Below are 20,962 nucleotides of genomic sequence, written 5' to 3' on the forward strand. Positions count from 1 at the left end.
TTCTCTGTCCACTCTGAAATTGCAAGGGCACGTTTCGTGCACTGAGAGAGAGACCCATTAGCGCGTTTGATGGCGTCGCAGCGGGACCGTTGCCCGGAAGGTGTAGTCCGAGTGGATCGTTGCTAAAATCGGTCGAGCATACGCGACGCGACGCGGACGGTCGTCGTCGTCGTCGGCGTCCGGAGCCAAGTCGGCCAAACGAGGCGCGTAAACAGATCTGTCGGTGCGGCGATCGCGTGAACGGTTTCTAGGTGAGCGACCACTCGACCACTACCGGGTGTCGTGCTCGAAACGGTCTCTGGTGTCGGTGTCGGGGAGTGTGGTCGGTGTGGCGCCTCGTTTCGCGTTTCACGCCACGCCGCGCCGCGAGAACGGGCCACCGATCTCGCAGCTTCTATACGTAGAGGCTGGTTCGTACAGCTCGATCATCATCCGCGATCAGCTCTCGAGCGGATGCGCGACACCGACTGACCAGGTGAGAAGAAAAAATTCAGCAGCCGTGGACAAACGGTAGCGATCGACTAGCCTCGTGTCTGTCGGTAGCCCGACTGTTAGCGTATCGCGAATCACGTGGCGCACGCGAAATCTCCCGGAGCCGGTGTCTAGTCTAGCCGAGTCTAGGAAACGTTTCGCGAAGATCCTGTTACCCGGCCGACCGATCCGCGGCCGAGACGAGAGACCGGGAAAGTGAACCGTCCCGATTAATAGGCCGAACACGCACATGGAAGAAAGTAGAGGCCGTGGATCGCGATCGATCCCTGGCACGCCAGAGGATGCCGGGAGATGAGTATGCTAAGTGCCATTGATAAGCGGCCCGGAGGAGCTCGCCTAGGAATGCCAGTTGATTAGCAGCCTTTAGAAACTACCGGCGAAACGAGATTGATAAACAACTGCGCTATTCTTGTGCCACGACGGCAATGGCTGATCAACAAATTCGAAAGAAGATCATTCTCAGAGACATGTTTCAGTTTACATCGAGCACGATGCATCTCGCGGCTATATTTCACCGAACCTCTCGACCAAACGGTGGGAATTACAGGGTGACAAGAATTAACGGGGTCAATCATTTCTTATTATAATTCTGTCAAATTGACGAATTTTGAAAAACCAAATAATAACAACCATAACATGGACCTTCAGTGTTCACATATTTAAGAAGTTTCGAAATGGCCACCCTTTGCGCCGATACAGAGGCTCAAACGTGTCTTGAAATTTTCGACAATGGGCCGCAGCTCTTCTGACGTCATTCGGCCCCACTCCTGGTACAGAGATTTTTTCAACGACTCCAAATTTTTACGGGGCCGAGCACAGGCCCTGGCCCCCAAAATCGACCACGTAATGTGTAAAAACACAGATCCACGAAATTAAATTTTTATTATTCAAGAATACTTAACAACTGTCGCGCGTTGTTACAATGTTACAATCAATCTAAAATCTCTGGGGTCTGTGAGACCCCATCTAACTAACGCCGGGTTAAGAATATCGTCATATTATTTTTCCGACTCGTGTCTTATAATTGCGCTTTGACACGTATACGAACAAAGATACAAGAAGTGTTTAGACAATTGCAAGGCTAATCGATCAAATGGGATGAACAAGGGTATAGTTGAAATTGAAATTGGCAGATCGAAATTGAATTTGACACGAATCATCGCGCTTATCCCGTGGATAGAAGAGCCAGTGACACGTAGGTGAACCGGATATCGATGTCCCTTACAGGCTGCAGCTCTGGAACAAGAATTTCCTGGGCGATCCCCGTAGGAATGCGGATCGTCGTTAGCGAAGACACGTTTCCCATTTTTCCTCCTCGTTCGCGTTCCTATATTCATTTACGAAGGTCCGCGTGCCGTGGTAACATCCGATGAATGATCAAGTAGGTATCTACATGGATATCGTGTCGTTATGACGTTTTATATACTCGAATAATATTTTCCGTCTTCTTTTCTCTCGTTATTTCGATATTATACTGTTCTACACGACTACCTCGTATTCTTCCATTATCCGTACCGTCGTCCTTGGTATTTCTGCATTTCGCAGGTGTCCTGCTACCGGAGGTGTGTGATCAGCGTTCTCTTGCTTGATGTTTTAGCAGAAATCGATAATTAATTAATCTGCTGCTTATAGCTTACGGCAGAAGCTACATATTTTGAATTTCTAATGTCACGTTTGAAAAGATACAATATTCATCTAAACAAGGGGAATGGTGAATTTTCAGCCCGAGGAACGTACGAGAAATTCTTGGGTAAATTCCTTGATTCAGGCACGTATAAAATCGCATAAAATGATCGTCGTGTTCCACAAGAAGGTCGTAATCGATCCGAGCAAGAAGTAAAATAAAATTGGTCTCGAAGAAACGAGGAACAGCAGCATTTCACCCAGAAATCGGACTTTTCTCGGCCGCGTCTATCGAGTCCGGCAGTTCTGTTACACCTATTTATAGTGCACTCGCGTTTAGTACATCGAGCGTAGCTGCATCTCGAGCAGTGTCGTGCCTGTTATCGGGGTCCCGGGTTTACTCCCATTAACTATCTCTCGCGCGAAGGCGGCGTAACCGCGCGCGTTTTGACAAGGTTAATAAGCGCGCAGGCCACAGTCATTATCGTACGAAGGAAAACTAAAATGTAGAAAAATAGAAGAGAGGGCGAAATGGAGGAGGGAGAAGAAAATAGCGGCGACTGGTTCGTACGATTTCCTAGCTTTCTCCTGTCCGAATCACGCAACGGCGCGCGGCGCGGCGACGCCCGGTGATGCACTTCGTGCCGAGCGGATTGCATAAAATGCAGCAGCGACTGCTTGACAAGCCGGGTCACCGAAACGCGCCGGGGCCACGCCTGTTCCACGTTGATCCCGTGCCGCGCAAAAATATTATTACCGCCGGTTTGCAAATCTCGGCTGAATCGATCCCGCCTCCCGGCTCTCCATCATCCGGACCCGGAGAAATTAAGGGAGGTTATCGTAGCGAGCGATCGCTAAACACGATTCTAAATTCAATCTATCGCAAGAAACGCGACCGGTGAAAGGAGAAAAACCGGGGTCTTTACGTCGTCGTCGGCTAGATTTCGAAAAAAACCGCTCCGATTAACGAAGGAAACGCGCGCGGGGGCGCGCTACCGCAATTATTCGATCACGCTTCCGCGCGTGTAATCCAAAATTATGTTCCTGTATAGTCCCAGTTCTCTACGGCTCGTTTCAGATTTCGTAATCGTCCGTTCGTAAATGCATTCTTCTCGATTGTCGTCTATAGGTGTCGATTTTTCAACGAACAAACACACGCGAAAGATGAAGTTGAAGCTGTAGCTGCCCTGTGCCTGACCCCTTTTCCCAAACCATACCGTCGCGTCGCGTCGACCCACTTTTCCCCCTGTGCAGGTTGATTGTCATCTAATTGCAGGTCCTTGTTCCGAGGGACCACGAAAAAAGAATCATAATATCGTCGGTGGTCCCGAATCGCTGAGTTCACGTGCCCCCTCTGGCGATCCCTTGATACCCTACTCATCATCCTCCACATTGTGCTCTCTCACTTTGTTGCACTCTAACCGACATCGTGACTGTTCGAAATGCACTTTGTAACATCGGTCTCGCGTTATTCGAAAGTTTAACAAACTCTTAAGCAATACCTAATCTTATATTTATGAAAAAGGTATTTATTTCTATAATACAATATATTTTTTCTTGGAGTCTGTGAGACCCCACCTTACCACTTACGATACATTTTCCCACCTTACCAACGCCGGGTTAAATTTTTTAAACGTCTTCTCAGTTTCTTGTTTACCCCGTTTTTGTTACAAATTCGCATAAAATCCGCGGGTCTAATTCCGAGTATATAGATTGCGAATCACGCAAAACGAACAGTTTCTACTTCAGTTAGGATAAGCAGGTGTTGCATAGAAATGAATTTGCTAATAATGGTAAATGATCGAAGATAATATCGTCAAATTTTCATCGGATGTCTCCGCAAGTCAGCGATCTTCTGGCGAGATCAAAACGTGGAGAGTCTGGCGTGTCATTAGAACACGATCATTTCCATTTACAGGTTTGGTTCGTCGAAACCCGACGCGACTCGACGGTGAGAAACGGTTTCAGGAAGTTTGCAACTCCGGCAACCTTCCACCTTTCATAGACCCCGTCCGCAGCTCGGTGATCAATCATCACGGATTATCTTTCGTCACTGTGCAACCTTTTGTCCGCAGTTAATCTCGCCGGTAGATTAACGTCCGGTTCGCGCGAAATGCCGTTTCATATTCGTCGGCCGGCGCATTTTTATCGCATCAAATATCACTTAGATCGCGGCGGATTCGTTCGAGAGGCCTAGACGCTTCTCGGAGAGACGATTGATTTAAAGCTCCCGCGGCTCATTTATCCTTGGCTAACGCTTCCGTGCATTATCGATTAGTCTCGGGAAAAAACGAGTGTCTCTCCCGTTCTCGGCAGTGTCCGCGTTCCACGTGTCGATCCACGAAATAATTGGATTCCGGCACTCCGTTGATTATTTGGAAAACAAGAACGGAACAGCAGGTAATTGCCCAGGGCTACCGTCGGTGTCGCGACGCGTCCAAGTCATCGGATAGGCGACGACAAGTTAGAAAGCAGGATTGCAGAAGCCGCAACAAACCCGCAGAATCGATGCAGTGTTGCAATTTCACGCGACATAAACTACGCCCGGAATCGTTCGGAACGAGAAATGGAACAGTACGTGCGAAAACCATGAAAATATACGACGAAGAGATAAAATTGCAAACCGCATCGCGGCCGTGCCGATAATCTCGCCGGAAAATAACAAACTATCCTGTCGCCGGACTAGCGAATCGAACTGGCAAAAAGTGGTCGGTAATTATTTATCGACGCGACCACTTTTTCTCGAGAAATCTACAAATCGTAACGATTCGTGGAATCGATCACTTCGAGAACTAGTCTTGCGAAAAAATGAAACAATGGCGAAAACAGGTGTTCTTGTAATTTATATTTATAAAATTGTAGACCAGTCGCATTAGCTTCTCGATAGCAGCAGCGCGCTGGGAACGCTTGTTACATAAATTACACCGAACAAAATGACCACGCTAATGACTAGACAGCGGATACTTATGCAGCCAGAGATTTTATGGATCAATTTAGAGAAGTAGAAACCAAATGGTAATTTATTTCCTGGCTAAAGGCTCTCCGGCCGCGGGAAACAGTTTTTCCGCGACGCTTCCGTTTCATGGTTTTGCATGAAAGAGAATTTCACAGATTCTTAACCCCTCGCCGTATTTTAACAAATACAATCTTATACAAAGAGTTAGCGTCAACCGTTCGAAAGTTGAACCGCATCTGGAACGCAAAGAATGGGTGGACTCTCGCGACGCTTCCGTTTCATGGTTTTGCATGAAAGAGAATTTCACAGATTCTTAACCCCTCGCCGTATTTTAACAAATACAATCTTATACAAAGAGTTAGCGTCAACCGTTCGAAAGTTGAAGCGCATCTGGAACGCAAAGAATGGGTGGACTCTCGCGACCTAATCGCGAAAAGATCCGAAGGAGGATCGCGTAAATCGGCTGGTTTTTCCAGGGCTCGCGGCCTCGCCGCCATTCTGTTGCCAATAATCTGCCGGCAACTAATTAAATTTACGCCGTGGCACGAGGATTTTTCAGTAGATCGCCACGGCTACGTGGACGTGGGTCCAGCTTCTCTTCAGCTTCTTTCCAGCTCGCCTCCTTCCTACCCAGTAGCCGTTCCGGCCGTCTTAATGGAGTTCATAAAGATTAGACCGAAGCCTGCCGCTGTGGGGCTGGTGAAACCACTCTCCCGGGAACGAGTTATCGCCGCTTTAGATACATCCGAAGCGGCGTCCGGCCGCGAATATCGTACATCGATAAACTTATCGCGAAATATCAGCTGGCGAATCCCTCGGAGCCACACGGCTGACAAACTGGTTCAGCCGCGGCTTGAAAACCCACCGCTAGAAAGCCCCATTTAGAGCGAACCGAGAGATCCAGCTGGCTACCATGCGGTTTTCCATGTTCCTAGGCTGAGGATAAACTTCTCGATCAAAGATCATGCCAGCCAGTCCACTGTCCCGCGATCAATCTTCCCTTTTTCATTCTTCTCCTAATAATTCCCAGTTCCCATCAATAGTTCTCATTGTTTTGCCAATTTCTCTATCAGCGTTTGTTTCGTAGCTCATCTTCACTTTTCAAATGTTTCGTCAAACATCGTGTACCCCCTACCTCGGGAAAATATTCGAACAATTCGGCCGAAGAAATTCATTTTGATAGATTCATTGGTTTACAACATAACATTTTCTTCGCAGTTACAGCGATTGAAGTGTCTTTATCCCGAAAAATGTCCAAGAGAAAAGAAAATTTCTATTGTTTGTATGGCTACATTTAAATATAGATTAACAAACGAATCATTATTTCATCCGAAAAGAAAGGCGTACTTGAATGTTCAACTTGAATTCATCAATCAACTCAAAAATTCCTACCTCTTAGAATTGGTTCAAGTCTTGATCGCGAGTCCGACACCATTAATTACGAAAACAGGGAAGCGTTGAATTGGTAAATATTGTGACCACCGGATGCGTGTCACAAGTGTGCAAACAGCTCGAGTGCAGGCTCTATATGATTATGATTTCGCGGTGTTGTTCAATCGGAGACTTCTTTCTGGGCGTTGCGAATACTTGACGGCTTGTTTCTGGTTTCCGTGCGAGCGTTTGTTGAAATTGCGGCGCGTGTTAAGCTGGCGCCAAGTAGAAAGCACGTGTCTCGTGCAAATGGAGGAACAAGTCTCGCGGCGAGATATGTAGGTGAACAATGTTTTGATATCAAACGAAGGAGTCTTTAATCGAACTAGATTCTTCGAATCGTCGGCGAAGGATGCGTTGACAATGTCGAAACCATGAAATTTTCAACAGAACTGCGACGTTAGACCTTGTGAAAATAAACATTGCCGAGAATCTTAATTCCCTCGTCGAACAACTAAAATTACAATATAAATTGCCAGCGAAATTTTTTCCATGCTGTGTTTTATACGTAATACTTACAGGTATACAATATTTTTTACTGTTTCGAGACAATTTTCTAAATATTATACCGTTTTCAATGATCTGCTAAACGACGAGTGTTTAAACAAGACCGTGCTTGTTAGGCGAACACGAGAATACTGGAACTGAATAAAAATTCGTTCTCACAGCCAGAGCGTTTTAATCCTCCGGAGCTAATTAATTCCATCGTAAAGTAAATTCGTATTTCCTTCTACAAAAGAACCTATCTCACGCTTCGGTAATAAGCGCGTGTCTAACGTTATGGTATCGGACATTCGTTTCTTCCATAAAAATGTGAAAACCAGGAAATCCTTCAGTCGGATACACATCATTAGCCTTTAGTATCGAGATTATCGCGGAGGTTTCCTACATAATTTCAGTAGAGAGACACCGGTAATCTTCTCTATCTTATTTTATTGTTATTTTATTCCGAACACACTTCGCAGTTCTTTAAATAGAAAAGGGAAAGTGGGAAATTCTCGTATATTATACCGTGACCTTAAGACCGTTTCGATTATGCTCAAGTTGTTCGAGAATTTTCTGCATCGTGGAGACATAAATTGCTTTGAGGAAACGTTGATATTTTTAAGAATTACTTGTGTTCACATTAATTCGCACGCTATCGTACGTCCACGGCGCTCCCTTCACGGACTGGCGTGAACCCCGTGGAGGCCCGCGATCCGCTCGAACCGAACCGGCAAAAACCCCATATTTTCAAGTTTCTTAAAAAACCAAATTTTTCATATTTGTGACTAGTAGGAGAGTAAATTCAAACATTTCTAGGATGAATCAGTTCAAAATCCAAATTCACTTTGTTGTAGAACGTCTTAAAATTGGCCATGCTAAGCATACCTAGTTTTCAGCATAAATTCAAGCGCATGTTTGAAGAAACCGTATGAGCCTGTAAAAATAGTAATGTAAATAATGTTTTCTTTTCTGACTTCCTTCAAGTACGAAGACCCGGAGTAAATCGCAAAAAATGTTTATTTTTAATTTTTTCGAGTGGTTTTGCAGATAATGCTATTAAACGGGGAAAAGAGCAACGTTAATGAAGTTTGAAAGACGATATCTCTCTTGCGCCAAACTGCGCCAAGGTGCCAATGGAAAAATAACGTTCAATCTGCGGTAACCCGCGGCTTTGGGTTTTATCTCATGAAATGTCGGTGAGAACGCGTCAAAGAACGCTCCGCTTTCTGGAACACTTGACGTTCCGAACGTTGACAAAACTATTGTAGCGTTATTTGAAGGTTTAATGTTATATTATTATAGGTCGTTGGATTCGTCTTGATACCAGTTAAAATATTATGAAGTAAAAAATATATGTTAATATTTAAAAAATTGAGACGACCTTCATTTTTTATACAAAAAGAGATTTTTCTTTAATTTTTTGTATTGAAGTTTGTAGAAAAGTGAACACTGATAAACTTTCGTTTGAAAAATTTTTTGTCAGATCATCGGAAATATTTGAAAAATCGTGTTAACAATTCTCACAATGCATACTATTGAAAGAACCTGTGCGAACCCGTTATCCACTGTATGTTAAAACAAGTGTAAAATGTATTATTTATTATTATTTTATTAATTATTTCTTAATTTATTTACTATCTTTCGTGACCAAAATGTAAATAAACCTTACCTGTATACTGTACAAAATAAATTTCCATGAAATTATTCCATTTCATTTTAATTGACATGAAATTATTGTTTTTTAAATTAAGTAGTTATTTTATATGGAGAGGAATCATTTTTTATTATCTTTAATTTAAATTGAATTATAATTCATTTTATATTCACAATTTAAGTGTAAAATTTATTATTTATTATTAATTTATTACTTATTTTTTAATGTATTTATTATTTTTCGTGACCAAGAACGGTTACAAACATTTTTTGTCGAGATTTTCCCCGAAATAAAGCTTTCCTAGGGTTTTTGCCGTTTTCTGCCGCTCTCAGACCACTGTGCGGCGCGGCGCGTCGTAATCCGGTCGACGGTGATCCGCGTCGTCGCTTAAGGGTGAGCGCATACTAGAGGGTCTCGAGAAGGCCGCGGAGCTTTGCTCTCCGTCTACCTGCTAGAGATTTGTTGCCGCATGGACTCCTTGCTCCCTTCCTCCAAGGCCCCTGCGGTCCGCGGCCTTCCCGCGACCATCTAGTATGCGCTCACCTTAAAGGTCGCGTCGCGAGTATCCTGATCCGGCGAGGAGGCACTGAAATGTCGAGAGCCTCTCCCTTCGTCCGGCCATCTTTCTTCCACGAGATATTCAATTTTCTTGGCGGCGCCGTTCCCTCTTTAACGTCGCGTCCCGCGTCTCGTCGTGTCGTCTTCCCCGGTTCGGATCGCGGGAAACGAGGGGCTTGAATCTAACACCGTTCCTCGTAAAGCAACGGATCGCCTCGTATAAAATAAATTGGACAGATTAACGGCCGGTGGACGTGGTGCCTCTGCTCACGTGTGCATGCATACGGGACTCGTGCGCGCGATTAGAAGTGTGCAGCACAGCCCTCCCACGCGATTCCCCCCTTCCCCTCGTTTCTCCTCCCCCTACGGTTCGACGCGCTTCGAGAGTATCATGTGTTCCCGCGAATTTAATTGCCACCATAAATATCGCTGGCCTCCATGCTTCGAGTTCGTCCCGGCTAAAATACACCGGCGGATACACCCGTTACCACCCCTCTTACGCTGCTAGTAGGGATCGATGATCGATCGACCAAACACGAAAAACTTCCCGACCTTGAAAGCCCGACGATTTCGCTCTAGCGACGATTGGCTGGCCCAGACGATTGATTAATAGACTGCGAATCTTCCCACGAGCTCGTATAATGATTCAAAAATTTGAATTTACATTTAAATATAACGATTCGAAGTAGATTTAAATTGTATCGCTGAGAGTTGAATGTAATGATCGAAAGTAGAATTTCAAGTTACCTTTAAATATTGGGTTGGCAAATAAGTTTGTTCGGTTTTTCACATTGGAATAAATCACAAAAACCGAACGAACTTATTTGCCAACCCGATATAATGATTGAAAATCTTTGTGGTTGCTCAGTCGTTGGATCGGTGAACCCGCTAACGATCCGTTTTACAGTATTAACGCTTCGCGGCTGGTGTCGAAGATCTTATAACGGCCGTGCCGCCGCCAATGGCAATTATAAATATCCAGTGGCGTCTCCAGGCTGGCGAAATTCCAGTGACTCCGCGTTCTTCCCGCCTTTATGTCCGTGTTCACTCACCTTCCGCCGCTTCCGTTCATCCGGAACGGTGTTTGCCAAGAAGTCGTGACCCGTCCACTCGTTCCGATCCTCTTCCATGGGACCTTGACAGCTTCCGTTGATCCCCTGTGACGCGTTTTTCCTGCTCTGAAAATTTACGGTCTCCGCGTGTTGCGAAAGAACACCGCGCGTCCACCCTGCCTCGCGATTGTCTATTTCTTTCTGCCGACGCGAATCCGCGGGGATTCTTGGCTTCTGCTTCTGCTTCTGGCAACGCTCGAGAACCCGGGATAGTTCTTTGTACCCTCGTTACCTTTGACTGTAACGATTATTTACTCGTTTATTATACGAAGCGTCCCAGCATAGCCGACGAATCCGCTTTCATACTTTCTTCTCGCCCGCGACAATTTATTCAGCCCGGCATGATCATCCTCGGAATGATAACGATTCGAAGAGCGGTATTGTAAATTCCAACGTTGCAAGGTTGCTGAGAGTTCTCTCTCGTCGTCCCGGAAAATTGCCTCCTTTGAGCGCTAGCTCGATTTTTCCAGAGGAAAAGGTCAGCCAGATAAAATGAATAAATATCGTTATCGTTGCATGTTTATTCTTAGAGTTTATATTAGCATCGTTCCGGTGGCACGCTATTTATACAGTTGCGAACGAATTTTCTGCGAGGATGTAACAGCTTTGAGATTTTCTTATTAGCTTCGAACGCGAGGCATGTGTTCGCGGTATTGGAGCCAACGATGCGAGGCGACGCGACGCGCAATGTGTACAAACGGCGAAATCGTGGTCAAAACCTCATAACTCACTTCAATCTGGACAAATTTTGACAAAAATTGGTACATGGCGGTTTTTAGGGTCACTGATTACGAATCTGATCTTAAAAGTTTAAAAAACAAAATGACGAATCCTATATGGCGGACATGTATAGCAAAAAATTGTTTTTCCCTCTAAAAAATTTGTACAGTAAATGCTCTTAGGTCGCTAATTATGAGCTGAAATCCATTTTTTAAATATAGAATTAAACAACTTGCAAATCATGAGTTTATTTATTTACGGATGAAAACCTATAATACATAATTAGATACAATATTAAACTACAAAAAAAAACTATAGAAAGTTGCGTAAACTTTTGCCACAACCCTCAATTAAAGCAGAAGAATATCGCTTATGAGAGGCCTTATGTTTATATTAAATGCGCTAAAAGGAAATAAATATAAGAGAATAAAAAATAACAAACTATGTTTCTTGAGTGTTTCTCGCTAGAAAGAGAAAAGTTGTCTTACAAAAAAAAGGCAATATTAGGGCAGCCAAGTTTTGCAAATACTGAAAGACGACAGTGTTAACTACAAGTTCCAACAAAAGTTTTATCCCAATATTTAACAATGCGCAACTTTGACTCTACACGTTCAAAATTTTATCTTTAAAACTTTTCTGTTCATGTCTGCTAATAAGGTTTATAATTATACAACGTGACCGTTAAGTATTTCGGATATACTAGTAGTCAGAGACATTCTACTTACTTCCAGGAACAGCATCCATTTTACAGAATTGAAATTAAATAAACCGTTTTCGAATTATGCAGTTTTCACACAGTTCCTCACAACAGTCTTACTGTACGACTAATGAACGAAAACTTCGAGCTCTGTCACCAATTTTCAGGTATAAGTAATAAAACCTTCGCACCTCGGTTGTTCTATAGGCACAATACTAAAGAATCTAAAATAGTACTTGCTTAAAGTTCATTTTCGAGGTTTTGACCACGATTTCGCCGTTTGAACACACTGTGCGACGCACAGTGAGACCTTTCGTCCAATTCGGAGACAAAATCAAAGAACTTTCGATAGAAATGAGGTAGAGCGATGAAATTTTTTTTAAATGAAAGCTGAAACTCTGCAGAATATGGGAAAAATAAGGAGATTATGGTAAGAACGTTTTATAACCTTGAGAAAATTCGTTAAACTTCCACAAAGAAAATTTCAGTTTTTTCAATACCACGTGCGGAAAAAATTTTTTTTAACATGCTACACCTCATTTCCTGTAGATTTTTTCACGCTGATTTCAAATCTGGTCTCAAAATTTGTCTACAACCTCAGGATATTGCAAAATCGATTTCCGAAATTCTACATGTTTAACGAATTTTCTCAAGGTTAAAAAACGTTCGTACCATAATCTCCCTATTTTTCCCATATTCTGCAAAGTTTCAGCTTTAATTTAAAAAAAATTTCATCGCTCTACCTCATTTCTATCGAAAGTTCTTTGATTTTGTCTTCGAATTGGACGAAAGGTCCCACTGTGCGACGTCTTGATTTCGACAAAGTTACATTATTTTAACCCTCATCTTTTATCATTGTGTGTCAATTTGACACCGGGGGACAGATTCAGTTCGTGAAATGATTTTCGAATTTTTCTACAGAAAGCTCGCAAATTTAGCTTGAATTTAAGCCATAAGAATCGGAAAAATTGCCGCGGCAAACTTGCAAAAGTCCAAATCACTGACCGAAACGTCGATTATTTAAAAATTAGCAAAATCGCTCAGTTAATTTTTGTTTTTTTTGTATTTAACGATCGAACCGTAGCGCCGATATCATTCAACAATTGTTATTAACAATAATACGATCGATATAAATAATTTCGATTTGCAAAAAGGAATGTATTAAACGAACCAACAATCGAAACTAATGAGAGAATTTCGGTTTTCTGTTACAGAGAGGTGTGCGTGGACGAGGGCCAGCAGCTGTCCCTGGCCCACGGCTGTCAATTCTACGAAGTCAGCGCGGCGGAGAGTCCCGCGGGAGCTGCGCTGGCTTTCCAGGCTTTGCTCCGAGAGGCTCGATCGGTGCAGTTGTTGCGAGCGTTGCCGATCCGCCGGAAGCTGGGCGTGCACTCGGTTTCTAGGGTGCTGGGGACGATTTTCGGGAAGAACACCACCAAGGACCGGAAGAAGAGGCCTTCGTTGAGTATATGACGCCTCCTGTACGCCCTCCTCCTCGGAGGACGTGACGAACCAGATTTGAGAGCCGATGTGGTGGTTCTGAGCAGCAACGTCTACGCGAATCGTTGACGAGGACATCGGGAGCTGTCTTCAGGTGGTAGCAAACCATCCCTGAAGGCTATTCGATCTTCTCGACATGGGTTCAGTCGTCTTCGACTTGGCAGAGGACGTTGTGGTCGACGAGAAGGATGCTGAAGTCCTTCTTAACCGATTCATTCGACTCGGAGAAATCTTCCGGAGGAAGAGGGTGCAGGATGAGCTTGCTACTGGTCAGCCGGTGGCGCTGAATCTCTGGAAAGACGCAAGGATCGACGATACCTAGAGAATGGTTCTGTCGGGACCGTTCTTGGTCTGACATTTGCGTGAGATCCTAACGTAGAGACGTTTCGTTCGGTATCCGGCTAAGAAACATTCGTGAGAACAGTGGATTGATCGGGCCGTGTGAAAGACTGCTGCGACCGTGGAAACGACGACGAAATGCCTCGAGTGAAATTCGAAGTGGAAACCGAGCTAGCCAGGACATGTTTCTCGTTTCGTTATCCTTCGATACGCGGCGAACCGTCTGTATCCGTGTGTGTGTGTGTGAGTAAGTACGGTTCCCCCTTTTCTTTTCTCGTTTCAGAGTCCGGGGCTCATGAAAACCCTACCGGAGAGTCTTGACGGTCGGACCGGTGTTCCTGAACGTTCTAGCTTTAAACGCGTCCGGAATCGCACGATCGTGATGGTAGCCTCTCGTCAGGAATCTCGTAGCAACACTATCACGCTCTCGGCTGCCTTCTTTCCGATCGATCGATCGTTCGGCAGGATTGGTAAACCTTGGAATAGATCATTTTCTAGGAAAAATTCGTTTCAACCTTTTCCCGGTTCGGTTAAGATGACATTTCATCCTGTAGGACTTTTTCGAGAAGTGTCCTTTGTGCGACAGGTATTTTTGAATCTGTACAATGAAAATCTCACAGAGAAGAATTGTTTCCGAACGTTTGTTAAAAACATCGGGAATCGATTTCGTTTAGACGGGACGGGGAAAGTTGACGCGTACAATCGTTTCCGTGAAGTCTGTTGTTTCCATCGAAGAGAAAAATAGGCAATTGGGAGTTAGAATGTCGTAACTGCATCTCAAGACACGTTTGAGATATGTGATTAGTTTATCATAGCAGTTTCCATACGATGTATGTAATTCGAGGAGTCGAGTGATTCGGATATACGCGTCATCGTCTGTGCAGGCGTCGAAGTCGCCCAGCTATCGTCACGTTCCTGACGTTCCAGTGTATTCATTTCCGAAAATAAGTATTCAGCAGTCCGGATACTCGCGCAGAGCTTGCTCCTCGAGCAGGGATCCGCCGATTCCTACTGTAAATGATACAGTTTCAATACTTTTACACGGAAACGTCCATTAATACGTGCGACGAAATGAAAATCGATCGAGAAAGAAACAGAAAATTCCCGCCTTCAGAGATTTTCTCTGTCGATGCGGAAACCGGCTCGCCTGACGAGAGAGAATTGCCATCTACGTTCTCACGCGTGATATTAGAAGATTTGCTAGTTCTAGCTCGTTTCGCAGCTACGAAACCGGAAACGAGCCGCCAAGCGCGAGGACTTGCGTTGCCTTCGAAACGAAATCCGACAGTCTTTCAAATTTAGCAGCTTCTGGCAGAAGGCCGGAATGCGCTGCGATCGCGATTTTCGCCGCGTCAAGTCTCCTCGAAATTTACGATCGTTGGTCGATGGAAGCGTTGCGTTATTTTTGTTTACATATCGATAGACATTTTCCAAATTTTAATCACTTTACATCACTCCAAACATGGTTAAATAGTTACTGGATCAATTAACTACTTAATACAATTTCATTCGGGAGGGTATGCATTTGTCTGTAAAGTATTCAGTGCCACGAAAAAAGGTGGTGGAACGATAAAATATCGTACAGACAAATTGTGATATGAAATTGTGATGCGAATAATAAAAGTACTTACGATTTCCAATGCAGCGGTGCACTGAATAAAGAAGTCGTTGATTGTCCAAGTATTACGCGGGCGCGCCTTTAAATAACAATATGCATAATTAACTGGACTTTTTTTCGCGCGTCACGGTCCTCGTCGACGCGCGGCAAGTGCGCAGCGAGCGTGTTAATGAATTTATGATCGCGTTCGCAACGCTGCCATCAACTGTGTCATCGTATTCGGGACGACGCGACGCGACGGTCGCGCGTGCGAGACGATCGTTTATTTAAACGCACGAGCGAGGAGAAAAACTCGCACCGAAAGAGATCGCTCGATCCCTCGACGATCCCGTGAAACGAGAGGAGGAAGAGCAGCTCAAATCGTAACGAACTGGTTGTAATGTCAGGCACGCGGCCGAGTTTTGCTTTCGAGAGTTTATTCTGCGCTCGGGAACGATCGCGAGACGTCGATGGTTGCCCTCGCTGTGCACCGAGGCTGCAGAAACGACGTCTTTCAATATTAGCGAGGCTGCTTTGTCCGGGTAATTGTTCAATTATTAACGAACGGTTAGTGGACCAGCAATTCTTCGCAAAACGAATTCGTATTTTTATATCATGCGATTTTTCAAAAATGTGTCTGATACGTGTTGAATTTTTCTTTTCTGAAATGTGTTGAATTCTTCATTCAAAAGATTGTCGATGCTCGTTTGCCATTTTTCCGAGAAAAATCGCTTTTTCACCAAACAGGACAACTAATTATCTACGTTGCTATGGACATGAAATACTTGAAGATCTTATCGAAGATCTATTAACCCTCATCCATCCCTCATTTCACGAACTGAATCTGTCCCTTGGTGTCAAATTGACACAGTGATAAAAATATCGATAATTTTTTTTTATTCAAAGTTATGGGTTCTTCATGGAAAAAATAAAAGTCACCAAGCTTCGACGAAACTTACCTACAAATAACAGAACAACGTAACTTATTTCGGGAAAACTGTGTCAAATCGACGGATGAGGGTAAAGATTCAACAAAGCTTTCGCACCGGCTGAAAATCATCGGACAACAGGTTTCAATGAACATAATGTGAAAGTAAAATTTTCTTCTATTCCAGTTTCCTTGAAACGACGATTTAAAGCGACACTAATCAGTCTCGCGACAGTATCGCCGAGCGCGGAGTAATCGATTCGATGACCTTAATGTTCCTACCGAAACTAGCCTAAGTGTACATAGCGCATATTCACTTGCTGAGTAAAACTACAGAGATTCGAGGAGTCCACGAAACATAGATGGTAAGATTTAAAATGAGGGAAAACAGAGTTATATGTGTGAGAGAAAGAGAAAGAGAGAGAGAGAGAGAGAATTGGCCATCAAATTTCAGGATGGACCGACACGATCGTGATTCGTCGAAGAGATATTTATCGCGGTTTCGCGTGCACGTTTTTCGCTCGTATCGTGTGAATTCGGGATCTTCGTTTTGTTTCTCGTTTTTCTTTTCTTGCGTTTTCTCTCGCGCCGAGAGAGGAGATCATTTTGTGTGACCAGGTTCGAGCATTTTTTTCTCGTTTTTCTTTCTTCTTTTTTCGAGAAAGAAGATCGTTCGTTTTTCTACGGTAAACGTACGCTAGCGACTATGGTCGAGTTTAAGGTTATTACGTAATGTGTATTACGTGTATGTATATTTTCAGTGCCTTCCGTATTGACAGTGACGGGTGTTAGAGAGATAGAAAGAGTGAAAGAGAGTGAGAGAGAGGGAGATAGAGAGAGAGTTCTTTTGTGAACACCTCGTGGGCATACCTTTTCTGGGCTCGATCGTCGATTTTTCGTTCGGTTCAAGAAATTTTGTATAGTCGAGACGACGAACACGTTCTCTTTTTGTGCTTCTGATCATTGCTTCTCCGGTTGGATTAACCCTTTATCTCAGGGGTTCCCAACCTTCTCCCTTCATCGACCCTGAATCGTGTAATTTTTCGACTGAGGATCTGTAAATTCAAAATTGTTGGAAAATTAAGGGAAGAAATAGCATTCGATTTAGTTTCTATTTCTTGCAATCAATGCAAACAATTTTTATTTTGCATAAAGGTCCGCAGTCTAGTCATTGAAAAATCAATTTTTCTACGTTTAAAGTTTAAAGTATATTTGAATCTGTATCTTTGGAAAAATATTGATGATCTTAAAGAAGGAAGTTGAAAGTTCGGGGAACACGTGAGATTTTCGACTATGTGTTAATTCCTCGACTATAAATTGTGTAATTTTTAGACTGAGGATCTGTAAATTGAAAATTGTTGGAAAATTAAGGGAAGAAATAGCATTCGATTTAGTTTCTATTTCTTGCAATCGATGCAGACAATTTTTATTTTGCATAAAGGTCCGCAGTCTAGTCATTGGAAAATCAATTTTTCTACGTTTAAAGCATATATTTGAATCTGTATCTTTGGAAAAATATTGATGATCTTGAAGAAGGAAGTTGAAAGTTCGGGGAACACGTGAGATTTTCTCGACTATGTGTTAATTCCTCGACTATAAATTGTGTAATTTTTAGACTGAGGATCTGTAAATTCAAAATTGTTGGAAAATTAAGGGAAGAAATAGCATTCGATTTAGTTTCTATTTCTTGCAATCGATGCAAACAATTTTTATTTTGCATAAAGGTCCGCAGTCTAGTCATTTAAAAATCAATTTTTCTACGTTTAAAGTTTAAAGTATATTTGAATCTGTATCTTTGGAAAAATATTGATGATCTTAAAGAAGGAAGTTGAAAGTTCGGGGAACACGTGAGATTTTCTCGACTATGTGTTAATTCCTCGACTATAGATTTGAATTTACAAGTCGGCAACGTCGGAAAACTAAATGGAGCAACAGGGTAGAAATATGCGAGTGCGGGGGTGGATTTATCGTCGTTGACCTTGTGCTGAAAATTCATCTCGTCCCGTCTATAATCCTCGATCTGCTGTGGATATATTTTTCTTTCTTACGCGCGCGGTCTCTCTGAATTCGTTCTCGTCTCTTCCTTTTTATATTTTTATACTTTCCACCATAGAAAGTGGAACGATAAATATTTGTGCAGCATCGATAATCTCCGTTGGTTCGCGAGAATGTTGCGCGGCTCGAGAAAAGGTAAACCGACGAGCGAGTATTTTATCGAGGGGTGAAAGATTGTGCTTCCAGAGCGTGCCTAATCGATACATTCCAAGAAAAGCGTGTGAAAATCGGAGAATCTACATAGAGGGGCGCGTGTGTGTTATGCGGTTTTCGAATTCTGGCCGATATCGATCGCTGTATTTTAAGTGCTAGTCACTTGTTATCGTAAATTGAGAAAGAATGAAATTCTTTTGTTAAAAAAAAAAGTGTGTTCGTTCTTGAAAAATGTCTATTTCTCAATGCCTCTGTCCAAATTCGTCCATCCACCTTCACTGCGTGATACTAATTTTTAGGTTCCACTATCATTCCAATTAAATCCGCAATGCAATTTCGAATTTTGCGATCCTTTCATGGAATTCATTAGTCCTGATTTAATCTTTATGCTCAGTCGTTGTTGATAACATATGTATAATTCAAGACAGGCTAAGCGGAAAGAGAGGTAAATCTGTCACAAAAATCGATTGTTCGCAAAATCTTGAGGTGGTAGACAAATTTTGCGAACAGATTTGAAATTAGCGTGACAAACCTACGGGAAAAAGGTCAAGTAAAAGATCGATCCATACATGGCACTAGCGAAACCACGATTTCCTTGTAATTCTGAAAGTTTACTACTAAAAATTGCAATACCATTATTCAAAATATTGTTTAATGAATTGCTAAACATTTAGGTATTCTATGAGGTATTATACCAATTTCATATCCATAAAATTTCAAAAATCATAGGAAATGGGAATACTCTAGATCGGAAGAAAAATGTTCAATTAAAAATATAGTCATATCAGTTAAAATATAGCTCTGAGTGCAAAGGGTTAAAAAAATGTTCGTTCCATATTCTGCTATGTTTCTGACACATATGTGTATATTCTGAAAATTCGTTGATTTTTACACAAAATTGATCGGTTTATCCCTGTGCGTGGTGGTCGGCCAATGGCAGAGGACAACAAACCTGACAGCGGACCAGAGAGATCGAGGGTGCCGTTTGTTATTTTCTCGAAGCTGGTGGTCCCGAATGGTTCGGAAAGATCGCCGGGACGAAGTCAGGGTTCCCTCGCCGTGGCAAAATTAGACGATTCGCCCGGCCGGGATGCACATGACACGGGAGGCGGAGTGAATCAACGATGGACTGACCGAATAACTAGCGATTCGGGCCAAGGTTTCGGGTGCAACACGTGTTTGTCAGCCGTGATACAGAAATAAAGTACGGTGTTCCCTCCTTTCACGGTGTACATATGCGTTCGCCTTGCGACGATAACTCGTCGCTGGCAATATCGTTTGTCAATGAACCCCCCGTCCCTCGAAAGAAAGAAAGAGAAAAAGACAGAGGAACCAGGCTGAGAGAGGGAGAGATGAGGATAGGCATGCACCATGCACCGGGGCACAGAGCAAGAAAGAAGGGGGAGTTGGGGGATTGGCAGAATGGAAAAAAGACGGGGAAGAACGCGCACACAAAAATAAGCAGGCCGGTATTTCGGCTTCCCCGCTGCGTGAATCACGGATCGTTAATAAATTTCGGTGAAAAAGGAACCCTCGCATCCGGCGTCTTCCGGCGCGGCGGCGGAACGCGGCTAAAAATCGACGAAAAAGGTGTTCACCTGTGCTCTCGGACGATCCTTAATGGCTCGGTGTTGCTTGATCACCGGCGCGGTTATTGTTTGCGTGCTGGCCAAGTGATTTACTGGCAACCAAGGTAGAACTTGGACATCATCGCCGGACTGCGAAACTGTTTCGATCTCGTTAGCGGATGGAACGTTTTCGGTACAACTTTTTCGTTATCACTCGGTCGAGTGTGATTCGTTTCTGGAATTTTATCGAAGCATTTCAAACCCTTCTGGATTTATTTATAAGACGATGTAGGTACATGTGTGAAAATTATTTTTCACAACTAATTGTAAGTAACAAAGAGTCTTCTCGATATTCTGCACGCTGGTTTATTTAGGTGGCTGTGGGGGATGCGACGGTCACAGAGGGGAGGTAATACCCTAAATTCCTGAGCCGATGTGAGACAGCATTCGCGCGCGTTTCTATGTTTACCTACCCGTAGAGACTTCAAAGAGTCCTTCGTCGCTTCCATCACGCTTCTGCTCTCGACATGGATACGCAAATATAATATTCGTACTTCTATCCTATAAGTAACGTAACCCTTCTGCCCACAAGCTCCGTAGTTTGTAAATACGAGTTCGTTTACTTTCGGTAAGTAAATGTTCTGCATACCGATATTTTCGAATATGTTCTGTTTTTCGATCAAGTTCTCCTGATATTTAGTACTAGCTTTTGCCCGCGGTTTCGCTCGTACAGAAAACCGTCTAATGCCCTCGGAAATTGATATTGTTTCTCCATAAAACCTTTTAACCCCCCATTCAACCCTATAGAGTTTTAATTTTATGTCATGCCGCCATCTTAGATTTCAAAACCCCTTTTCACCCCCTTAGGGGATCAATTTTTTAAAATGACGAAACAGGTGTTTGATTAATTATATCGAAGAGCATTAAGACCACGTATGAAGTAAATCCGCGACAACGAACAAAATATTCCTTATACAAACGTTGCAACCCCTTTTCACCCTCTTGGAGGTTGAATTTCGAAATATCCTTTCTTATCCCTTGTATAGATCATAAAGGAAACCTCTGTGCAAAATTTTTCAGCTTTCTAGGTCCA

At 43.2% G+C, this 20,962-nt stretch overlaps 1 protein-coding gene across 3 annotated transcripts in view; it reads left to right on the forward strand.

Annotated features, from left to right (window-relative positions):
- Positions 1 to 18,533, forward strand: part of LOC143219222 (ras-related and estrogen-regulated growth inhibitor) — a 92,239-nt gene extending 73,706 nt beyond the window's left edge. For all 3 annotated transcript variants that reach the window (XM_076445175.1, XM_076445174.1, XM_076445176.1), the window contains one exon: positions 12,944 to 18,533. In XM_076445175.1, the coding sequence (XP_076301290.1) occupies positions 12,944 to 13,202 (259 nt within the window). In that variant the 3' untranslated portion in view covers positions 13,203 to 18,533. The remainder of the gene's footprint in view (positions 1 to 12,943) is intronic.
- The last annotated feature ends 2,429 nt before the right edge of the window (positions 18,534 to 20,962 follow it).

This window comes from Lasioglossum baleicum, unplaced genomic scaffold, assembly GCF_051020765.1.
Source record: "Lasioglossum baleicum unplaced genomic scaffold, iyLasBale1 scaffold0021, whole genome shotgun sequence".
NCBI classification, from domain to species: domain Eukaryota; kingdom Metazoa; phylum Arthropoda; class Insecta; order Hymenoptera; family Halictidae; genus Lasioglossum; species Lasioglossum baleicum.